Here is a 23,924-nt window from a genome sequence, read left to right as displayed (position 1 = left end):
TGCTCTAAGGGCTCAAGGTGGTTCTCTGCAGCAACCCTGTTTATTTGTTGGTTATTTATAACCAACATTTCGGTTAGGCTGAGAGAGAGTGATGACTGGCAGTCAAGTCAATCTAGGAGTCTTGGTTGACCACAAACTTGACATGAGCCAACAGTGTGACGCGGCAGCTAAAAAAGCCAATGCAATTCTGGGCTGCATCAATAGGAGTATAGCATCTAGATCAAGGGAAGTAATAGTGCCACTGTATTCTGCTCTGGTCAGACCTCACCTGGAGTACTGTGTCCAGTTCTGGGCACCACAGTTCAAGAAGGACACTGACAAACTGGAACGTGTCCGGAGGAGGGCAACCAAAATGGTCAAAGGCCTGGAAACGATGCCTTATGAGGAACGGCTAAGGGAGCTGGGCATGTTTAGCCTGGAGAAGAGGAGGTTAAGGGGTGATATGATAGCCATGTTCAAATATATAAAAGGATGTCACATAGAGGAGGGAGAAAGGTTGTTTTCTGCTGCTCCAGAGAAGCGGACACGGAGCAATGGATCCAAACTGCAGGAAAGAAGATTCCACCTAAACATTAGGAAGAACTTCCTGACAGTAAGAGCTGTTTGACAGTGGAATTTGCTGCCAAGGAGTGTGGTGGAGTCTCCTTCTTTGGAGGTCTTTAAGCAGAGGCTTGACAACCATATGTCAGGAGTGCTCTGATGGTGTTTCCTGCTTGGCAGGGGGTTGGACTCGATGGCCCTTGTGGTCTATTCCAACTCCATGATTCTATGATTCTATGATTCTAAGTTCACCCCGAGAGCTTCAAGTGGCTGAGGGATCTTTACCCTCATCTCCCCTGGGTCCTTGTGTGGCTACGCCATGCCAGGTCTCATACACAACCTGAGCACGGGGTGGAGAGGCTCACAGGGTTAACAGCCCCAGAGATCTTGCTGCCCTTTTAGGTCTCCAGCCCCACAGTCCAGTGCAAACACGTCTCACTGTCTGCAGTTTTCAGCACCCAGCTTCACACACACACACACACACACACACACACACACACACCTCTGCACGTGGTTCTCCCATGTAGCAGCTATGTGTGACAGGGCAGAAAGGCCCCCTCATTTCTTCTATGGCACAGGGCATCACCTTTGGATATGTAAAATTGTGGTCTTTAACTACCCACACCATGGGTAGGCAAACTAAGGCCTGGGGGCCGGATCTGGCCCAATCGCCTTCTCAATCCGGCCCACGGACGGTCCGGGAATCAGCGTGTTTTTACATGAGTAGAATGTGTGCTTTGATTTAAAACGCATCTCTGGGTTATTTGTGGGGCATAGGAATTCATTCACCCCCCCAAAAAAATATAGTCCGGCCCCCCACAAGGTCTGAGGGACAGTGGACCGGCCCCCTGCTGAAAAAGCTTGCTGACCCCTGACCCAGACCAAAGCTAGATGGAGAGGTGTGTTTGCAGAAACTAGCTCCCTGTTGGTTGGCTTCCGTCTGCTTTGGGAGACAGCGGAGGAATGTGCCTTTGAGGATGAGGTCAAGCCTGGCTGTAGAGAATGACGTGGGAGAGACATGTTTTGTTGCAGCCGGGGCAAGCGAAGGTTCTGGTGGTGCTGCTGCAGATGCACCAGGGCGTTTCTTCTCTCTGCGCTGCTCCCAGCGGTTATTCCTCTTCTGGTCCCTGCTATCAATGCACGACTTGACCACCTGTCTCCAGGGCAATCGTCTGCAAGGGATTCTCACTTGGAGCGGTTGGTGTTGCTTCATGTCTCGTTTGCAGACACCTTCGTACTGCCAAAGGATCCTGCCGTCTCCCAAGATGGGCTTGGGAGAGCGCAGCTTCGTCTGAGACAGCATCTTGCCATGTGATGCCCAAAATGTGTTGTTGTTTAGTCGTTTAGTCGTGTCCGACTCTTGGTGACCCCCTGGACCAGAGCACGTCAGGCACTCCTGTCTTCCACTGCCTCCCTCAGTTGGGTCAAACTCATGCTGGTAGCTTCGAGAACACTGTCCCACCATCTCGTCCTCTGTCGTCCCCTTCTCCTTGTGCCCTCCATCTTTCCCAACATCAGGGTCTTTTCCAGGGAGTCTTCTCTTCTCATGAGGTGGCCAAAGTCTTGGAGCCTCAGCGTCAGGATCTGTCCTTCCAGTGAGCACTCAGGGCTGGTTTCCTTCCGAATGGAGAGGTTTGATCTTCTTGCAGTCCATGGGATTCTCAAGAGTCTCCTCCAGCACCAGAATTCAAAAGCATCCATTCTTCAGCGAACAGCCCAAAATGTAAAATTTACATGTGTCGCTCTGCCTGTGGCTCAGAAATGCATGTGGCCCCTGAAATAGCCAGTACCAGCCTTTAGGGTGCAGCAGCCGCCGCTCCTCCCTGCCTTGTCCCCTCCCCTCCTTTTAAAAACCAAACAAACCCCCAAGACCAAGAATTGAGGCTTTGAGTTAAGAGAGAACAATTGAGCTGTGACCTTTTGAAGCAACTTAAATAGAACATTTATGTTTAAAAGGAGGGGAGCCGGGCTCCAGAGAAGCTTTAAAGAGCCATTTATTAAAGTATGAAAAGGTTGTGGTTCCCCCTCCTTTCCTTTCTCCCTCTCCTTTCAGGATTTGCATATAAATGATTGCAAAGGATGGTTTTGGCTGGAGAGAAAGGGGGGGGGGGAGAACTCCTCTCTTTCTCAAAAGTCCACCTGCAGCTGATCTAAGTGGCTGCTGCAGGCTTGGGGGGAAATAAAGTCTCAGTAGCAATTTAGGATAATCCGGGCTCCCCTAAGTCTACGTGGCTGTGGCTTTTCAGTATGCAAGCTCTGGAATCTAATTAAGGCCTGTCTGCTTAAATGGAGGTTGTGCGGGGGGGGGGCACTTGGACTGAGCAAAGGAACCTTTTGATGTTTTATTTGTCTCTGAACTGGGTAAGTTAGGAGATCTTACACTGGGAACTAACCTGTCAACTTTTGCTTCTTGCAACACTCCCCCCCCACCCCTCCCACCCCAATTATAGGGCTGGAAAATATATTTTATTTTCGTGCAAAATTTCCCAAATATGCGTCTCTCCCCTCCCCCCAAAATTTAAGTACAGGGGTGACCAAAATCGTTGTGCAAAACAACCCCCCAACCTGTGAGTTTCCTTCAGGTGGGCTTCAAGGGAGACTCTAATTTGTTTATTTATTTTCTTTATTCCTTCTTTTGTTTTGTATTGTATTTCACTGTCTTGAAATCTTAATCTCGTATGACTTTTTTGTTTTATATATATAAAAAAAGTCTGCATGTAGCAAAGCTCGTTACAATTGCTGAACAGTGGGTGGTTGCAGCAGCGGGGGGCACAGGGCAGAATCGCTAAGCAAAGACCATCAGCAATTTCCAAGTGGTCCAGGAGGGAAGAAATTTTTGAAGCTAGTATAACCATTTTTGCAAGCTATGTCTCTCTCTCCCCCGGACAAGAATGCGTTTTTTGCACATTACTGTGAATAATCTTCCTCTAAGACAGTGGTACCTCTAGTTGCGGACACGATCCATTCCGGGGTGCCGTTTGCACCCTGAAAAGTCCGCAACTAGAGCAGCACTTCTGTTCAAGCGTGATAGAGCACTTCTGTGCATGTGCGAAGCACGCAGAACATGCGCGGCAAGCCGAAAAGACGCAACATGAACCTAACGCAACATGAGGTATGACTGTACAGAACAATGTAAGGTTGGTCGTCACGCTGCAGTTCACATGGTTGCCACTAGGTGGCCACACCAACTCCAGCATGACAGGGGCAGGTGAGCTGTTTAATGGAGGGTGGAGGCACTTCAGAGAGCTGTGAGCTGAGAGGGGAGGGAAGGTTTGGGCTAGCTGTGAAGCAGATAAGTAAGGGAGGAAAGGTTGGCCAAGTGGGATTGGCCCCCAGAGGGTCATCTAGCCAAAAACCCCTGCAGTGTAGGAAGATTTGCATTGAAATGGGAGCTAAACAACTTTCTCCCTCATCCTGACTCACACTGGCCCTGTGGAATAGCCAGTGTCTTAAGATGCAGAAAGTCTTGCAGAAGAGAATAATAATAATAAATAATAAAATTTTATTTATATCGTGCCCTCCTCAGCCGAGGCCGTGCTCAGAGCGGCCAACAACAATAAAAGTAACACAGCATTCTAAAATCAATTCATTCTAAAATCAATTCAGAATCAAATTAATGGCAACCATTGGGCTAGAGTGCTATGAGGATTACCAAAGGAGGAGGTCAGGCTGTGCCTTGGCCAAAGGCCTGGTGGAACAGCTCCATCTTGCAGGCCCTGTGGGAAGATGTCAAGTCCCGCAGGGCCCTAGTCTCTTGTGACAGAGCGTTCCACCAGATCGGGGCCACGGCCGAAAAGGCCCTGGCTCTGGTTGAGGCCAGCCTAACCTCCCTGTGGCCCGGGATCTCCAATATGTTTTTGTCTGAAGACCGTAAGGTCCTCTGTGGGACATACCAGGAGAGGCGGTCCTGTAGGTACGAGGCTCCTAGGCCGTATAGGGCTTTAAAGGTTAAAACCAGCACCTTTAACCTGATCCTGTACTCCACCGGGAGCCAGTGCAGAGTAGAGGGGAATTCTTCACTTCCGGAAGGCTGGGCCAGCGCTTGCAGTGACTAACCAGGAGATGGAGAGACGCTGGAAGCTTAGGAGAAGCACTGACTGGGTGTGTCACAACAGGACTCGGTCCGGGAGCTGTGCAGAGCAGCGCAACCAAGATGATCAAGGGTCTGGAAACCAAGGCCTGGAAAAGGAGAGATGGGAAGAGCCATCTTCCAATATCTCATGGAGCTGCCCCATGGAATTGGGAGCAAGTTTGATTTCTCCTGCCCGGGCGGCAGGACTCAAAACAATGGCTTCAAGTTATAAGAAAGGAGATTGCAACTAAACATCAGGAATAATATTCTGACAAAACAAAAAAAAATTTTCCTTCCAGTAGCACCTTAAAGACCAACTAAGTTAGTTCTTGGTATGAGCTTTCGTGTGCATGCACACTTCTTCAGATACACTGAAACAGAAGTTGCCAGATCCTTCTATATAGTGAGAAGGTGGGGAGGGGTATTACTCAGAAGGGTGATTGGCAGATAGCCGTGATGAGCCTGTTGACGACTCTTAACGACTGCAATAGGTCTTACAGGAAAAAGCAAGGGGTGAGAAGGTGAAAAATGGCTTTGTCATGTATAATGAGGTAAGAATCCAATGTCTTTGTTCAGACCAGGTCTCGCCATGGTTTTAAGTTTGGTAATGAGTTGCAATTCAGCAGCTTCTCTTTCCAGTCTATTTCTGAAATTCCTTTGTAGTAAAACAGCTACTTTGAGATCTTGTATAGAATGTCCTGGGAGATTGAAGTGTTCTCCTACTGGTTTCTCTGTCTTGTGATTCTTGATGTCCGATTTATGTCCGTTTATTCTTTGGCGTAAGGTTTGGCCTGTTTGTCCAATATAGAGAGCTGAAGGACACTGTTGGCATTTGATGGCATATACAATGTTAGACGATGAGCAATTAAATAGTCCCGAGATGGTATGTGTGATGTTGTTGGGGCCAGTAATGGTGTTGTCCGGGTGTATGTGGCAGCAAAGTTGGCATCTGGGTTGATTGCAGGCTCTGGTGCCAGTGTCCGTGTTACGTCTGGTTGTAGTATTATTGTGGGTGAGGAGTTGTTTAAGATTGGGTGTAAGAGCTGTTTCACAGTGGAACAGACTTCATCAGAAGGTGGTAGTAGAGTCTCCTTCCTTGGAGGTTTTTAAGCAGAGGTTGGGTGTCCATCTGTCATGTATGATCTAGTTAAGATTCCTGCATTGTGGGGGGTTGGACTGGATAACCCTTGAAGGGGGGGTCTCTTCCAGCTCTACAATTCTATGAATGCAGGCACCCCCATCCTATTGATGAACCGTCCCTACAATCTGCCAAGGCTATAATAAAAACTAGGCTGTGGGATATTGAACGCCAAGAACTAACAGTAGCAGCAGAGAAAACATGTCCCCCTCTTTATTTTCAACTTTCTTGGGCACATGAGTCTAACCACAATTACCTTGAATTTCTGCTCAACCCTCAAGAAAGAAGGGCATTTTCGCTGGCCAGGTTTAACCTCCTTTGGGGAAGGTTCTCAGGCAGGGTGGAAGGAGAAAGAACTTGCCCAGGTGAAGACCACCTGCTGGAAACTCTCACACACATGGTTCTTAATTGTAAACGATATGCTAATCTCCGCCAGCAATTTCTATATCAACTCTGCATCCCCAAATGGAAACCAGAGTTGGAGGTCATACATTTTCTATTACCGGCGAACGATCACCAAGTTAGTGGCTAAATATCTCTATTTGCAGATAGGTAGCCGTGTTGGTCTGCCATAGTCAAAAGAAAATTTTTTTTTTCTTCCAGTAGCACCTTAAAGACCAATTAAGTTAGTTCTTGGTATGAGCTTTCGTGTGCATGCACACTTCTTCAGATACACTGAAACGGAAGTTGCCAGATCCTTCTATATAGTGAGAAGGTGGGGAGGGGTATTACTCAGAAGGGTGGTGGGAATGGGTGATTGGCAGATAGCTGTGATGAGCCTGTTGACGACTCTTAACGACTGCAATAGGTCTTGCAGGAAAAAGCAAGGGGTGAGAAGGTGAAAAATGGCTTTGTCATGTATAATGAGATAAGAATCCAATGTCTTTGTTCAGACCAGGTCTCTCCATGGTTTTAAGTTTGGTAATGAGTTGCAATTCAGCAGCTTCTCTTTCCAGTCTATTTCTGAAATCTCTATCTATCTCTATTTGGTTTATTGTCATCAAAATACACTGCAGACGTCTGATCTCCCTGGGGACCTAGAGATGTGGCGATAGACTGCTCTGCCTCCTTTCTTTTAGCAAATGTTTTGCTAAAAGTTTTGCTAAATGTTTACCACTGGGGAAGTGGTAATTCTGTATTGATTTGTTTTGGATGTTTGTATGTGATGCCAATAAAAGATTTGATGATGGTGATATTGATGAACCCTCTTTCTCCCTGAGTTCACTCTCTGGGCTGAGTGGAGAGGGCATTGTGTGAAAATGGTTGCAGAGTTGGTTCCAGAGAGCTTTTGACTGCCCCCCCCCCAGCATTTGCATTCAGGTATTGGGGGGTATTTTGCCCTCCAATGCTCTTTAACAGGTACATGAAGCTGTTGGCAGGACTGGGTGGGAATGGCCCTGTGTGTGTGTGGCTGGTGGCACCTAGCTCTGCCTCTTTGTAATACAGTGGTACCTCAGGTTAAAGATGCTTCAGGTTACATACGCTTCAGGTTACAGACTCCGCTAACCCAGAAATAGTACCTCGGGTTAAGAACTTTGCTTCAGGATGAGAACAGAAATCGCACGGCAGCAGCGGGAGGCCCCATTAGCTAAAGTGGCGCTTCAGGTTAAGAACAGTTTCAGGTTAAGAATGGACCTCTGGAACGAATTAAGTTCTTAACCCGAGGTACCACTGTATCTGAATCAGGAGCAGCTAAGCAGGTTGGCAAGGTGATGGCCCTATGAATGAGACAGGTCAGGTACCTATTCTGGACAAGGTTGTGCTCCCTTTAGAGAAACAGATACATAGTTTTGGAGCATCCCTGGATCTCGTGGCACAGGTGACCTTGGTGGCTGGAATTATAGAACTTGGAGTTGAAAGGTTCCCCTGGATCATGGCTAAAGGCTAGGAGAGCCTTTTACCAGCTTCAGTTGGTATGACAGCTGCATCCATTCCTGGACCAATGATGGTTTGGGCACTGGTAGCCCCAGGGCTGGATTACTGCAGTGCAGTCTGTGTGGGGCTTCCCTTGGACTCAGCAGCTAGTGCATCTTGTTGACAGTGTATCTGCTGCGGGAGCAGAACTGGCTGTCAGTATGCACTGGGGCACAGTATTTTATCTTTTAGCATTTGAGTTCCTAGTCATCTTGGGTCGAGGATTCTAGGTCATATAATAATAATAATAATAATAATAATAATAATAATAATAATAATAATATATTTTTATTTATACCCCGCCCTTCCCGGTTCAAAAACTGGGCTTAAAAACACTTAATTGTAAAAGCAGCATAAAATACAGTATAAAAACACGAATAACAATAAAATTCAAAGTTCAGAAATCAATTTAGGGGAAATCCATCTAATAAGCATTAGATAATCCCCAGGGCTAGCTGGCTGAATTGGTCCTATTTGGGCCAGTGAGGAGGCCAGGGGAGAATTAGCTGTGGGGTCTCAGAGCGGGTGATCTTCATAACATGGGAGGGGGACGGAAGAGAAGGGAAATAAAAGATCAGGCTGAATTTAAATTAAAGGCCAGGTGGAATAGCTCTGTTTTACAGGCCCTGCGGAAGGAGGTTAAATCCTGCAGGGTCTCCTGGGACAGAGCATTCCACCAGGTTGGAGCCATCACTGAAAAGGCCCTGGCCCTGGTGGAGGATAGTTTGGCTTCCTTAGGGCCCGGGACCTCTAAACTATGGTTATTCATGGACCTTAAGGTCCTCTGCAGGGCAGACCAGGAGAGGCGGTCCCGTAAATATGAGGGCACTAAGCTAAGGTCCTTATCTAAGGGACCACCTCAGCCCCACTGGTCCTTCGCTGGACCCTGCACTCCTCAGGCGGGGGCACTGCAGAGAGGAATGTACACCCCGGAGGAGTGCTTAGCAAGTATTAGAAACTGGGCTTTTAGTGTTGCGGTCCTGGCTCTCTGGAATCAATTGCCAGCTGAAATGAGCCAAGCGCTGAGCACATTGATATTTAGGCAGCTGCTAAAGAAAGCTTTTGCTGAAGTCATTTTACGGCATATTAATTGCAGAAATGGCTTTCCTGCTTTTCATTTATTGAGTTTGCAGTCTTTTGTGTTTTATCTCACTGTGCACTGCTTCAGTGGTTTTGGTTGCAGCGTGGCTTTATAAACCCAACAAGGCCATTTGCCAGAGTTTAGCACAGCACAGACCCAAGTTTGCTCCCCTTAAAGGTAAAGGGACCCCTGACCATTAGGTCTAATCGTGGCCGACTCTGGGGTTGCGGCGCTCATCTCGCTTTATTGGCCGAGGGAGCCGGCGTACAGCTTCTGGGTCACGTGGCCAGCAGGAATAAGCCGCTTCTGGCAAACCAGAGCAGCGCACGGAAACGCCGTTTACCTTCCCGCCGGAGCAGTATCTATTTATCTACTTGCACTTTGACGTGCTTTCGAACTGCTAGGTTGGCAGGAGCAGGGACCCACAGTGCCACCCTCACCCCTTGCTCCCCTTAAGCCCTTCCAAAAGCGAGCCACAACTCTTCTCGTGGCTACCAATACAGTGGTACCTCGGGTTACAGACGCTTCAGGTTACACACTCCGCTAACCCAGAAATAGTGCTTCAGGTTAAGAACTTTGCTTCAGGATGAGAACAGAAATCGTGCTCCGGCGGCGTGGTGGCAGCAGGAGGCCCCATTAGCTAAAGTGGTGCTTCAGGTTAAGAACAGTTTCAGGTTAAGAACGGACTTCCGGAATGAATTAAGTACTTAACCTGAGGTACCACTGTACATGCCCCATCACTGTTGGGTTTGGCTTGTTACTTTGCTCATTTGACTAAATATTGCGTCCCAGAATTTTGCCACCTTGACAAGGCCATCACATGGAGATGCATGATGCTTGTGTAACAGCCCCTCCCAAGCATCGTCATGCGCCACTTGTGGGTAGAAGCAGTGGCGTAGCGTGGGGGGTGCCAGGGGTGCCGGCCGCACCGGGCGCAACATCTGGGGGGGCGCGAGTCCAGAGGGCCCAGCCCCGTCGTGCCCTCGGCCCGCCCCTATTGTCAGAGCGGCCGGCCAGCCTCCGCCTGCTCCTACCTTGCCTACCCGAGGACTGCGGCAGCGCCCGCCCCCGTGGCCACCTACCCCCGCCTCGCCCATTGGCTTGCCTCCCTCGGCCCCGCCTCTCTCCGATGGCCGTGGGGGTGTCCTGCTCGGCGCCGGCGCCTTTTTTCAGGAGGTAGGGAGGCTGGACGGGGAGGTGGGGTTGGAAGCGGGCAGAGAAGGAGGGGAGCTCGTAGTCAAAAGGGCTGCGCCGGCCGGCAAAGGGCCGGGGAAAGTTTGGAGAGGAGAAACGCACCGTCATGATTTCCCGGTGGAAGCGGCAGGATTAGGGATGGTGAAGCGTAATTACGCACGAATTTCGCTGGGTGAGAGCTTCGGGGATCGATCGGCGGAAATGGGAATCAATTGGAATATGAGAAAGAGAGAGAGAGGGGGACCATCATTGATAGGCATAGATTTGTAGGGTTAGGGGGCGCAAATCCACAGGTTAGGGGGCGCAAATTACTTGCCTTGCCCCGGGTGTTGACAACCCACGCTACGCCGCTGGGTAGAAGCTGCAACAAGACCTAGAGGGGGACTCGTGGTTGTGAGCAGTAACCTGTGTAGATGCCTTGCTTGTTTCAGTTGCTTGCCCCAGGGGACCAGCCAAGTGAGAGCAACTATCAGGCAGGTCCAAAGTCCATTTCTGGGGCCTAATCCGGTCCGCCGGGCGATTTAATCCAGCCACCACAACAGTATATGTCCTGGGGTAAAATCCAAAAGAAAGCTCAACAACTTTGGTCGGCCCTCACACATTCTTTACTTCATCAAATCTGGCCCTCTTTGAAAAAAGTTTGGGCCATAGCTGTCAATGTTTCCCTTTTTTAAAGGGGAATTCCCTTATTCTGAGGGACGCGGGTGGCGCTGTGGGTTAAACCACAGAGCCTAGGACTTGCCGATCAGAAGGTCGGCGGTTCGAATCCCCGCCACAGGGTGAGCTCCCGTTGCTCGGTCCCTGCTCCTGCCAACCTAGCAGTTCGAAAGCACGTCAAAGTGCAAGTAGATAAATAGTTACTGCTCTGGTGGGAAGGTAAATGGCGTTTCCGTGCGCTGCTCTGGTTCGCCAGAAGCGGCTTAGTCCTGCTGGCCACATGACCCGGAAGCTGTACGCTGGCTCCCTCGACCAGTAAAGTGAGATGAGCGCCGCAACCCCAGAGTCGGTCACAACTGGACTTAATGGTCAGGGGTCCCTTTACCTTTACCTAGGACTGTTTAGAGTGGTATCCTAGTGCTTTTAACTGTATGATGTGAATATGGCCTCAAAGAGTCAGAATTTCATAGAATTGTAGTTGGAAGGAGTTTTGGTGTTAAGGAAATGATGGGATAAAACGCTGTCCCTTTACTTTTACGCTTACAGTGGTACCTCGCAAGACGAATGCCTCGCAAGATGAAGAAACCCGCAGAATGAATTAATTTCATCTTGCGAGGCACCACTGTATTCTGAATAGGATTCCTCGCAAGAAAAGGGAAAAGTTGACAGCTGTGGTTTGGGCATCCCTAGAGTATCGGCATTTACACACTCCTTGTTTGCAGTGCGCAACAATCAGATGTGCATATGCTGCCCACAGGCTTTTGCAGATGTGAGTGTGTGCATTATGCAACAATTCCCTTCCTTCCTCCACGGAGAGAGGGTGAGCATGCCGTTTATCTTTCTTGCTTGAAGGCTCCTTCTCCACCTGCATCAGAAGCAGACCAGGTGCGTTGGCAGCTAGCAATGAATGCCTAGCATATGCTTGTTGCTTGCAATGCAGGAGGCTGCTGTTGAAATGTGAGAGCGTTAGCAGCTGTGGGTAACTGGGAGGCGGCATATATCGACTGAGCTCAAAGCCCGAGCCTTATTCAGGTTGGATTGCTTTATCCAGCTCTAAAGTGCCCCCCCCCGTGCTTTTTAGCATCAATAAAGGAGATGCCAAAAAAGGAAAAAAAGAGAAAAAGAATTTAAGGAGCACATTGCTGCAAGCATAAAAGATCAACATTAATCCTTTTAGACACATTGCTGGAATGAGAGACCAGTTAGGGAAGAAGCTGGAGCTTTGGACGATAAAGGCAGCCTAGGTAAAGGTCAAGGGACCCCTGACCATTAGGTCCAGTCGTGACCAACTCTGGGGTTGCGGCGCTCATCTCACGTTACTGGCCGAGGGAGCCGGCGTACAGCTTTTGGGTCATGTGGCCAGCATGACTAAGCTGCTTCTGGCAAACCAGAGCAACGCACGGAAATGGCGTTTACCTTCCCGCCGGAGCGGTACCTATTTATCTACTTGCACTTTGATGTGCTTTCGAACTGCTAGGTGGGCAGGAGCAGGGACTGAGCAACGGGAGCTCACCCCGTCGTGGGGATTTGAACCGCCGACCTTCTGATTGGCAAGTCCTAGGCTCTGTGGTTTAACCCACAGCGCCACCCGCGTCCCAAAGGCAGGCTAAGGTGTGCTAAAGGAGGAGGTTGCTGGGCGAATTCTTTGCATCTGCCCTCGCAGCAGAGAGACGCAGGGCAGATTCACAGGAAGGAACTGAGGCAAACAGTGGAGACAAAGTTGTAGCCCTAAAAGGCAAAATGAAAACCGACCAACTGCCAGGCCTGTATGGCATCTACCCAAGAGCTCTTAAAGAACGCCAGTGTGCATTGCTGACCTTGTAACAAAAATACATAGCTTGTCCCTCAGATCATCCTCTGCCTTCCTATCTGAGGACAGGAAAGTAGCCAATGTAGTGTCAATTTTAAATAGGGGGGTGATCCTGGAAATTTCAAGCTGGTTAGCTTAACCTCTGTCCCAGGAAAACCGGTGGTTGTTTGGAGGTTGAATTACCGAGCATGAAGAACAAGCCTCGCTGAAGTAGAATTAGCATGGCTTCTCACCAACCTATTAAGAGTTATACGAGAATGTCAACAAGTGTATGGCGGTGAGCTGGCTGACATTGTGTACTTGGGCTTTTGACAAAGGAACTCACCAGAGACTCCTGAGTAAGCTTAGCAGTCGGTCATAGGATAAGAGGAGAGGTCCTCGTGTGAACCAACAAGGGGTTATGAAGCAGGAAACAGAGTAGGGATAAATGGACAGTCCTCCCAATGGTGGCATGTAGCAGGTGGAGTATCCCAAGGACCTAGGTAAAGGTACCCCTGCCCGGACGGGCCAGCCGTGTCCGACTCTAGGGTTGTGCGCCCATCTCATTTAAGAGGCCGGGGGCCAGCGCTGTCCGGAGACACTTCCAGGTCACGTGGCCAGTGTGACAAAGGTGCTCTGGCGAGCCGGCACCAGCGCAGCACACAGAAACGCTGTTTACCTTCCCGCTATAAAGCGGTACCTATTTATCTACTTGCACTTAGGGGTGCTTTCGAACTGCTAGGTGGGCAGGAGCTGGGACCGAACGACGGGAGCTCACCCCACCGCGGGGATTCGAATCGCCGACCATGCGATTGGCAAGCCCTAGGCGCTGAGGTTTTACCCACAGCACCACCCGGGCCTACTAGTTCATAAATGAGCTGGAGTTTGGGGTGAGCAGTGAGGCAGCAAAGTTTGCCGACGACACCAATTTGTTCATGTTCATGGAGCTTAAAAGCAAAAGAGGGCTGCAAAGGAACTCCAAAATGATCTTTCCCAACAGAGTGAATGGGTAAATGTAACTCATTGCAAACAAGTGTAGAGAGATGCAGGGCCAACAAAACTTAATTTCACATATACACTTGTGGGATCTGAACTTGCAGCGGCTGACTCTCCCCATATGAACCCACCTGGACCCCGCAATCAACCTCTGAGACCCTTCTTTGTGTGCCTCCGCCACGAGGGGTCCAGAGGGTAGCAGCACGAGAACAGGGCCTTTTCTGTGGTGGCTCCCCATTTGTGAGATGCTCTCCCCAGGCAGGCCCACCTGGCACCTTCATTATGCACCCCTATTAGGCACCAGGCAAAAACGTCCCTCCTTTCCCGGGCCTTTGGTTAATTAATGTCTGAGCTTCTTAACTGTGTGTGTGTAAGGTTTATAGTTTTTGTTATGTTATTTTTTTGTGTTTTCATACTGTGCCCTGTGATCCTTGGATGAAGGGTGGTATTTAAATTTAATAACTAATAACAACAGCAGATAGCTGACCTATGGTGCAGTGGCTATGAAAAACCCCCAAATTCCATGCTAGGGACCATTAGGGAAAGAAATTGAAAATAAACTGCCGTCATACAAATATGTGGCGTGACTGCATTTGAAATAATGCACAGTGTTTTTGGGGAGCTTTCAAAGAGGATTAGACAAACGACAAATTCACGGGGGGGGGGGGAAGGCTCTCAGTGGCCTCTAGCCACAATGGCCATCTCTGTTTTTCAACATTGTGGATGAACCGCCAGCAAAGTATTGTGATGTACTGACATATCACAATGTCTGAAATAAGGATGGAAACTACCGTATTTTTCGCTCTATAAGACGCACCAGACCACATGACGCACCTAGTTTTTGGAGGAGGAAAACAAGAAAAAAAATATTCTGAATCTCGGAAGCCAGAACCGCAAGAGGGATCGCTGCGCAGTGAAAGCAGCAATCCCTCTTGCTGTTCTGGCTTCTGGGATAGCTGCGCAGCCTGCATTTGCTCCATAAGACGCACACACATCTCCCCACACTTTTTAGGAGGAAAAAAGTGAGTCTTATACAGCAAAAAATACGGTATGTGGAGGCGAACAGGGTATATTGTCCTGGCAACTGCTACTATTTAGGGGTCTAAAACGGATGCAATTTTCACTTACCTTTAACGTTTTCCTACAACTGTTAATTTTATAGTAGAGAGCCACAGGAGCAGAAGGAATGATGAGAGAAACGATGACCAGCCTATTGGGTTCCCCCCGCATCGGGATTTTTTTACGTAGCGCGGGCACGCCTTGTGATTTGCAATATGTTGCCGTGTCAAATATTTATGGAGCCATTACGATGATGCGGACTTCAAACCGGTTTTGGTCAATGTAGCGATACATCACCCAGCCCGGCTCCGAGCAGTGAACAGAGGGGATGATGGAGACAGGGCCTGGACTATTCACAGGACCCACTTAATGCGAAATCACCGGGAGCTGTAGTTTGCTTACGGGTGCTGAGAGCAACCAGTGAAGAGACCCCTATTTTCCTCTCAGAGCTGCTGTTTCCTGGAGCGGTTTATCAATAGAACCCTCTTCCCAGGAAGGGAAATAGGGGTCTTCCAAAGTTTCCTAGAACTCTTTTTTGGAGAGGCTAGGACTGTTAAGAGACGCGGGTGGCACTGTGGGTTAAACCACAGAGCCTAGGACTTGTCGATCAGAAGGTTGGCGGTTCAAATCCCCGCAATGGGATGAGCTCCGGTTGCTCAGTCCCTGCTCCTGCCAACCTAGCAGTTCAAAAGCACGTCAAAGTGCAAGTAGATAAATAGGTACCGCTCCAGCGGGAAGGTAAACGGCGTTTCCATGAGCTGCTCTGGTTCGCCAGAAGCGGCTTAGTCATGCTGGCCACATGACCCGGAAGCTGGACTTAATGGTCACAACTGGACTTAATGGTCAGGGGTCCCTTTACCTTTACCTAGGACTGTTTAGAGTGGTATCCTAGTGCTTTTAACTGTATGATGTGAATATGGCCTCAAGAGTCAGAATTTCATAGAATTGTAGAGTTGGAAGGGAGTTTTGGTGTTAAGGAAATGATGGGATAAAACGCTGCAAAGCACTGGGTAAGACTTCATAGGTAAAGGTAATGGTAATGTAAAGGACCTCTGGACGGTTAAGTCCAGTCAAAGGTGACTATGGGGTTGTGGTGCTCATCTCGCTTTCAGGCCGAGGGAGACGGCGTTTGTCCGCAGGCAGCTTTTCCGGGTTGTGTGGCCAGCAGGACTAAACTGCTTCTGGTGCAACGGGACCCCGTGATGGAAACCAGAGCACACAGAAACGCCATTTATCTTACTGCCACAGCGGTACCTATTTATCTACTTGCACTGGCATGCTATCAAACTGCTAGGTTGGCAGGAGCTGGGACAGAGTGGTGGTAGCTCACCCCGCCGCGGGGATTCGAACTGCTGACCTTCTGATCAGCAAGCCCAAGAGGCTCAGTAGTTTAGACCGCAGCACCACCCACGTCCCTACAAGACTTCATAGACCTGTGGAGGAAGAAGGAACCCCAGAGGTTCTCATTCTATTCCACCGTTTGCCGTGATGTTGTAAAATCTCCCTGGAAAGAAATAAAAATGGTTGCCCCAATCAGACCCCTCTTGCCTCCCCCCGCCCATGAACCCCCCCCCCCCACTTTCAAACAATTCTTCAGGTTTTTTTCAGACAATCTTCCTTTAATACAAAGTCAATATATATATCTACATAAACAGTGGCATGGAGACCACTTTAAACTGTTTCATTTCGAAATAACAGTGTGATAGCAACAGGGTCTTGCTTTCATACAAAGGAAGGGAGGAAAAGAATTTTTTTTATTTTTTAAAAAATGGGGGTGGGGTGGGGGGAATAAAAAATAAAAGGTTGGCACACCCAGTTGCCCCCCTCCAACTTCTCCACTTCCTCCCAAACATCTACCAATATATATGTCCTTAAGGAAATGTTAGGCAATATTGTGGGGAAGGGAAATCTCAAAGACCCCCCCCCCTTTTATCATTATTATCAAGCCAGTAAGTTACTGCTGGGTCATCCTGTCCTCAGCCCCACCATTGCCCGGGGGTGGGGGCGGGTTTAACCCAGCTGCAAAATTGCAAAACTGAGGAGTGGTGTAAAAAGAACCCAAGATGTTCAGGACAGGCTTCCTCAACCTCAGCCCTCCAGAAGTTTTTGTCCTACAACTCCCATGATCCCTAGCTAGCAGGACCAGCGGTCAGGGATGCTGGGAATTGTAGTCCCAAAACATCTGGAGGGCCGAGGTTGAGGAAGCCTGGTTTAGGGTGTGTGGTGGGTTAAGCTATACCCTTTGGTACGCCTTGCCTTCTTCGCTCGGTACCGTAGGAAAAGAAAATATTGCTGCAGGGTTTGGGGAGAAAAAGATGGGTTTGTTTGTTTTTTACCGCTATCCAAAAGGTCTTGCTGCCTTAATCCAGAGAACATGTGGGAAGTAGCAAAGCCCATTGTTTTACAGCCTACGAAGTTCTGGAGGGGCCGGGGGGGGGGAGGGCAGCATTTCAGCCTCAGAACAACCCCGCGAGGTAGCTTAGGCAGAGAGAGAGAGAGAGAAAGAAAAAGAAAAAGAGAAATACTGGCCCAGTGCCACCCAGTATGTCTCTGTTAAGGCTGAGCAGGGTTTCGAACCGACATTCAGCACATCCAATAAACTGTCCCATTTTGCAGCGGAAAGCTCTTCCTATGACACCCCTCCCCTGCTGAATGCAGCCCTCCAAGCAGTTAATGGCGATCAGCAAACACCTTGTTTTTTGTTTTCGATTTTGTACAACCCCTTTTAAAAGGTAAAGGGGACCCCTGACCATTAGGTCCAGTCGTGACCGACTCTGGGGTTGAGGCGCTCATCTCGCTTTATTGGCCGAGGGAGCCGGCGTACAGCTTCCGGGTCATGTGGCCAGCATGTCTAAGTCGCTTCTGGTGAACCAGAGCAGCGCATGGAAACACCATTTACCTTCCCGCTGGAGTGGTACCTAGTTATCTACTTGCACTTTGATGTGCTTTCGAACTGCTAGGTTGGCAGGAGCAGGGACCGAGCAATGGGAGCTCACCCCGTTGCGGGGATTCGAACCGCCGACCTTCTGATCAGCAAGTCTTAGGCTCTGTGGTTTAACCCACAGCGCCACCCGTGTCCTACCGTGCTGGCTAAAAGCAGGGTGTTTGCTACCGCTGTCCATGCCTTGAGAAGTGGGCAAACTCCCACGTATAGTTCTCTGGATTCATGTGTCCTGGTGGTGGACGGTCGCCTCGTTTAAAATGTTCCGTTTTGCCATGGGTCAGGCATACAAAATGCAGGCTGCCGGAGCGGGGAAGGCTACCCCCCCAAAAAAAAATTAAAGCGATGGATCCTGTCTGTGCCCCCTCCTCATCCCTCACGCCCCTTATTGGCCAAGTCCCTTGGAAAAGGAAGAAAATAATAAACAGCTAACAACAACAAGAAGCGTAATTCTTTTTTAAAAAAGAAAAGAAAAACGGCGAAGGTTTGTTTGTATGTGAGCAAGTTAAACCTTTCTTCTTCTTCTTCATTTCTTTTCAAAATGGTAAAAAAACCCGCAAGATGTAAAAGTAGCAATTATAATCATACGTCATTCCCCCCCTGCCCCATCTTATCTCACACAGCCATTACACATAACGTTTCTACAGTGAAAAAATAGACTGTCTTTGAACATAATATGAACAAATAAGTAATTTGCTTTTTTTTTTTTGCTTTTTTTCGTGTAAATTCGTTGACTGATATTCTCCTGTAATTTTTTTTACATGTTTTTTTTAAAAAGGAAAAAAAAATACACTATTTTAAAAAGAGAGAGAGAGACGCAAAATAAAAAAAAAATATGAATGCCACTTGCTAGAGATACATGAACGTCTCTTTAAAGAGAGCCACTTGCAAGGTTCTCTCCAGCCCCCCCCCCAAATTTCCATAAGTCCTGGGTCCTGGCTGTGGGCTGCAAATGGGAGATGATCTTTTCCTCTGTTGATGGTCCCCTCAGCCTTGACAACAACAAAAAATCCTCCCCTTTTTTCAAAAGATCCATCCTGTTCCAGGGGCCTCTGAAAAAACTCTCCATTTTTCTCTTTGGCATATGGTGGAAGGGGCGGGGAAGGGCACAAAAGACACCCCCACACAAAAAAACACACACATGGTTTTGCAAAAGGAAAAGGAAGGGAAAAAAAGGTCAGCTTTTGATGTGCTAATGGAATCATGTGGCCTTTTTTTTTTAATTTTTAAAAAGGTGTTTCATAACCTCCACCCGTGAGAGTAAAAGGCTGTGAGGGAGATGAAATGAAACCAAGCGGATGCGGGGTTAATTTTGTGTGGGGAAGGGGGCCAAGTGAAAAAGGGTGTTTGTGGAGGGGGAGGAGGAAGGGAGAGTGTTTTCCCGATGGAGAGACGTTTTGGGTCCCTGATAGCTCCTTATTGCAGTTTTTATTTCGACATAAAAAACCGTGGAATCATAAGGATGTGGAATGTTCCGAGTTTTCGAAAGGTGAGCGATACAGGACCGTGTGTGTTTGAGGAATCTTGCACCCAGTGCTTTTCTCTGAGAAAAAAAGGGGTGCTGGTACAGTGTACCCCTTGTGTACCCCCAGAAAAAGCACTGCGCACACCCCCACCTTTCTGCAGGTTGGCAAAACATATATCCACCATTGAAATCAGAGTTTGCGATCCCCTCCAAAATAAAATAGAATGCTTGCTGGGTGAAAGATTGGCTCAGTTGGTGCTCAAGGCTGGAAGGTTCTTGCTTTCTGTCCCAAACCCTTTTTCTCTCTGTTCCTGTCTGCAAAACAACAACAACGACCCAACAACCCTGCGAGTGGCTTCCTCTAAAACTCACCAACTAGATTAGTATGCAAACCGAACTCTTAAAACGCGAGTGTGCCAGGGGCCATGCTTGTCGTTCCTCGCCGGCCCCCGCCTGGTTCGTTCTTCCGTTTGGTGTGTGTGCGGGGGCTCTCTCTCTCGGACGTTTGTTTGTTTCAAAAATCCCGCCGAAGCTCTTGGGGTCCGCCCGGCACCGCTCCCCCACGCCGCAAACACCACATGAGGTAAGAACGACAAGGTCACCACTTTGAAAGAGAAAATGGGGAAAGGGGGGGACACACCCTCCATCGGAGCCACCTCAGGGCAGGAGAGAGAGGGAGCTGGCGGCAGCCCCAGAGGTGCAGGGTTTGCTTGGGGGGGGGCGGAAGTGCTGGCCGCTTCACTAGCTGATTGCCCCCCCCCTCACTGTAGCATCCAAAACCGGGGCAGGGGCTGAGTGGGCACAGGCGGCAGCTTCCTTCGGAATTCAGTCTGCGATTTTCTTTTTTTTTCTTTTTTTCCTAATAGAAAAAGGTCAAAGTTCACCTCTCTGGCTCGAAAAGACCTTCCAGGACTGCAAGTGGTCAGAGTCCGTGCAACGGATGGCTTTGTTTTTGTGTTTTTTTCTGTTTCAGAGTTGGCGTTTTGTTTTGTTTTATGTTGCATAGTGATCAAAACTGCCCAGGTATTCCAGCGCTGCTTGGTAACAGAACTGATATTCATCCTGGAAGGAAATAAGGAAAGGGCAGGTCATCATACCTCACATTACATCCTCTTCATGTTACGTTCTTTCAGGAAGTCCCGGAAAGGGTTACTTCCGGGTTTCGCCACTCGCGCATGCGCAGAAGCGCAAAATGACGTCATGCGCATGCGCAGAAGCGGTGAATCGCAACCCACGCGTGCGCAGATGTGCTGCTGCGGATTGCGCTCTTTTCATGTTGCGAGCAGGACTCCGGAACGGATCCGTTCGCAACCAGAGGTACCACTGTATCTGTTTTTATTTTATTGATATACCCGCCGCCCTTCGTCTTAAGATCTCAGGGTGGATAAAAACACAAGATGAACTCTCAAATAGATAGTTAAAACAAAAGCAACACAGCAAGAGCACCCCCCCTTCCCACAAACACATTTAGAAGCCTGTAGAATATGAATCAATCAGCCCAAGGCCTGGTTGAAGAAGAACATTTTTGCCTGGCGCCTAAAGATATAATGAAAGCGCCAGACGAAACTCCCTGGGGAGTGAAGAATGAATGAAGTCCAGGTTTTTATAATTATTGTTACGAATAACCAGCCTTCCCTTCTGCCAAAAAAGTGAAAAATAAGTACAGTGAATGCTGATTATTGCTATGAATTTTTATTTCTGCCCATGCTGCAACGTGATGTTGCGCTAGAGCAATGCAGGGAAACTTATATTGATTGATTGCACTTAGCTCAAAGGGGCATATCCGTGGCTGTCCCCCACCTCATTTAATCCACAACAGCCCTGCAAGGTCAGGCTGACTGGCCCCAGGTCACCCAACGAGCTTCATCGGTGTTTCTCAAACTTGGGTCTCCAGCTGTTTTTGGACTACAACTCCCATCATCCCTAGCTCTCAGGACCAGTGGTCAGGGATGATGGGAACTGTAGTCTAAACACAGCTGGCGACCGGAGTTTGAGAAACACTGCTCTAACCACTAACCCAACCGCATCATCCCTTACTACTTCGGAGCAGGAAGAGCAGTCGGCTGCCGGCTTTGGCCACTCTGCCGCACAGCCATCCTTCCTGTTGCGACTGCACAGCTGCTGAAGGGGATCCCTGCCCAAACTCTGCCGCTCCAGAGGTGGCAGGAAGGCTGCCTCTGGCCCCCGCGGCCCTGCAAACGTCGGAGAGGGTCCTGCTCCCTGAGTCGAGCCGGCAGGGAGGAAAACACAGCCTTTCTCCTTGCTGTCATGTTTACCTCCGTTTGCACCATGGCAGGCCTCTGTGTCCGAAGCATCTTCACTGTCTGGAAGATGTCCACCACGCCCTCGTAGCGCATTCTCTCCAGGACGATGCTGAGGGTGATGAAGACGCCGGTCCTGCCCACGCCGGCACTGCAAAGAGGAGAAAGGGAAACATCGTGGAATTTGGACGCGACGCTCGGAAACCTCCCTGCGAAGAAACGGGAGCGTGTGACCCCCCCAAAATCAGCTCCCTCCTGACCCCCCATCTTTTAAAGCAGGCACGTCCGACTTTGAGTAGGGTGTGATCTACAATCCAATATCAAAAACTGGCAGTGATCCACCAGCCTCCGAAGTCATTTAAGTTAAATGAATGAGATTTCACAGATACAGTAGTTATATTTGGATATCGTCATGACAGATCCAAACAGTTGTTAGATGGACAAGTACGATACGAGTGAAGGCGGTGAAGGTCCTGTGTGAGTGCCTGGAGGCGGTTGGAGGATGGATGGCGGCTAACAGATTGAGCTTGAATCCTGACAAGACAGAAGTACTGTTTTCGGGGGACAGGCGGGCGTTGGTGCTGACCTTTAAAGCCCTAAATGTCTTCAGTCCTGTATACCTGAAGGAGCGTCTCCACCCCCATTATCCAGCCCGGACACTGAGGTCCAGCACCGAGGGCCTTCTGGCGGTTCCCTCCGTCTGAGAAGCCAAGTGACATGGAACCAGGCAGAGGACCTTCTCGGTGGTGGCGCCTGCCCTGTGGAACACCCTCCCTTCAGATGTGAAGGAAATAAGCAGCTATCTTCTCTTTAAAAGACATCTGAAGGCAGCCCAGTTTAGGGAAGTTTTTAATATTTAATGCTGTATTGTTTTTAACACTTGATTGGAAGCTGCTCAGAGTGGCTGGGGAAACTCAGCCAGATGGGCAGGGTATAAATAATAAATTATTATTATTATTACTACTACAATACGATAATCTTTATTGTCACTGTCCCGTACAGAATAATGAAACTGAAAATCTACAGCAGACATTCAAAAACCAACAAGCGCCAAGAAGGAAGGTGGGAGGAAATGCTGTCTGATTTGTTTAGTCTCTTTCCCCTCCTTCCCTCTCCGTTTTCTGGCGAAATGTCTGCTGCGCACCAGAAAAAAGCAAACAAGCAAGTCTTGCTTAAGGCTGCTTATTTCCTGACAGCTCTACATGCAGATCTGCCTGTTTGGATATCTGAACCTTTTGGTGTGTAGAGCGAGGCTTGGGCACGCTACACAGACTCGTGTTTGGATAAGTGAATCTTCGCATAACCAACATTTGGATAGCAGGAGCTGTGTATATGTTTAAAACAAACAAACGCCAAAAAAGGAAAAAGCTATTACCACTGTTGCCTGTGCAAAAATAAAAAACCAAAACCGGATTGCAAGAGACGAAACTGACAAGCTGGTGAATTTCTGCCGCACATGTCTCTCTCCGCACCCGAGACGACTGACACAGACTTCTCTCTCAGGACCAAGTCGGCGCTTGAGAGTGAATAGCTTGTCAACTTTGCTGTCCTCCTAGTCGCTTGGCTGGTCTCGCTCGCTTCCTTGAGATGCAGCTCAAGAGGCAGGCGGGAGAACGAGGTGGGGGGGGGGTTGGAGAGGGAGGTAGGTGCTGGCTCACACAGACAATATATATTTCGCACGACGACTTAGCAACTGCGATGCTAAGTCTGAAAGCCAGCTAGCCAAGGGCTTGGACGGGGAGCCTTTAATCTCTCCAGTGGTGCGATTAATCAACTAAGGCTTTAATCGCAGATTAACAACAAGCCACTGCCCAGGGGATTTGGTGCTCTTGAAGGAGTTTGGCGGGGTAGGGAGCAAAATATTAATTCAGAGGAGGACCGGTGCTTCCGTGGGCATAAATTGGACAGGGAGGGCGGGGGGGGGGGGGGAGAGAGAGAAAGGGGTCTCTGTTTGCCACACTTAGGGAGAGCTACTCCTTTGTTTGGCCATCGCATGTTTTGAGACACCAACCCTGGAGTCCGTAATAAAGCCAGCAGCATCCGGCCGTTAAGGCAGAGTAGATGGGAAAGTTGTGGCCATCAGTCACTGCTGTTTAGGGGCCTCTTGGGGGCACTGCAATGCACTCTATGTGGGGCTGGTCTGGAGCCTGCAGCCAGTGCAGGAAGTGGCAATTAGACTGCTTGTGGGAGCGAATAACCAGCAGTGTATAACACCCTGATTGCAGGATCTGCACCGGCTACCCATTTGCTCCCGGCCCAAGTTTAGGTGTTCATCCTGACAGCTCAGGATGGCAACCTTTTTATCTAGACAAACCTTCGGAAAGCTTGCATGAGTTTTACTCTAGCCTACTGTGGCTTTTGGGACACGGGTGGCGCTGTGGGTTAAACCACAGAGCCTAGGACTTGCCGATCAGAAGGCTGGCGGTTCAAATCCCCGCGATGGGGTGAGCTCCCGTTGCTCGGTCCCTGCTCCTGCCAACCTAGCAGTTCAAAAGCACGTCAAAGAGCAAGTAGATAAATAGGTACCGCTCTGGCGGGAAGGTAAACGGCATTTCTGTGTGCTGCTGTGGTTTGCCAGAAGCGGCTTAGTCATGCTGGCCAAATGACCCGGAAGCTGTACGCTGGCTCCCTTGGCCAATAAAGCGAGATGAGCGCCGCAACCCCAGAGTCGGCCACAACTGGACCCAACGGTCGGGGTCCCTTTACCTTTACTTTACTGTGGCTTTTACTTTCTAAATCATGGCTGCAATTTTTAAAGTGACCGTTTCATTGTTTTATCTTTTTTGTTTTTTGTCTTTGCAAACTGGTTTGAGAGTC

General features: G+C 49.0%; 1 protein-coding gene across 7 annotated transcripts in view; it reads right to left on the bottom strand.

Annotated features, from left to right (window-relative positions):
• Nucleotides 1–16,037: 16,037 nt before the first annotated feature.
• PTPRS (protein tyrosine phosphatase receptor type S) overlaps nt 16,038–23,924 on the bottom strand; it is a 322,165-nt gene continuing 314,278 nt past the window's right edge. For all 7 annotated transcript variants that reach the window (XM_053372614.1, XM_053372613.1, XM_053372616.1 and 4 more), the window contains 2 exons: nt 21,123–21,258; nt 16,038–19,908 (listed from right to left, as the gene is read on the bottom strand). In XM_053372614.1, coding sequence (XP_053228589.1) covers nt 19,840–19,908; nt 21,123–21,258 — 205 coding nt within the window. In that variant the 3' untranslated portion in view covers nt 16,038–19,839. The remainder of the gene's footprint in view (nt 19,909–21,122; nt 21,259–23,924) is intronic.

This window comes from Podarcis raffonei, chromosome 18, assembly GCF_027172205.1.
Source record: "Podarcis raffonei isolate rPodRaf1 chromosome 18, rPodRaf1.pri, whole genome shotgun sequence".
In the NCBI taxonomy this organism is placed as follows: Eukaryota; Metazoa; Chordata; class Lepidosauria; order Squamata; family Lacertidae; genus Podarcis; species Podarcis raffonei.
This window is presented reverse-complemented; position numbering and strand designations above follow the sequence as displayed.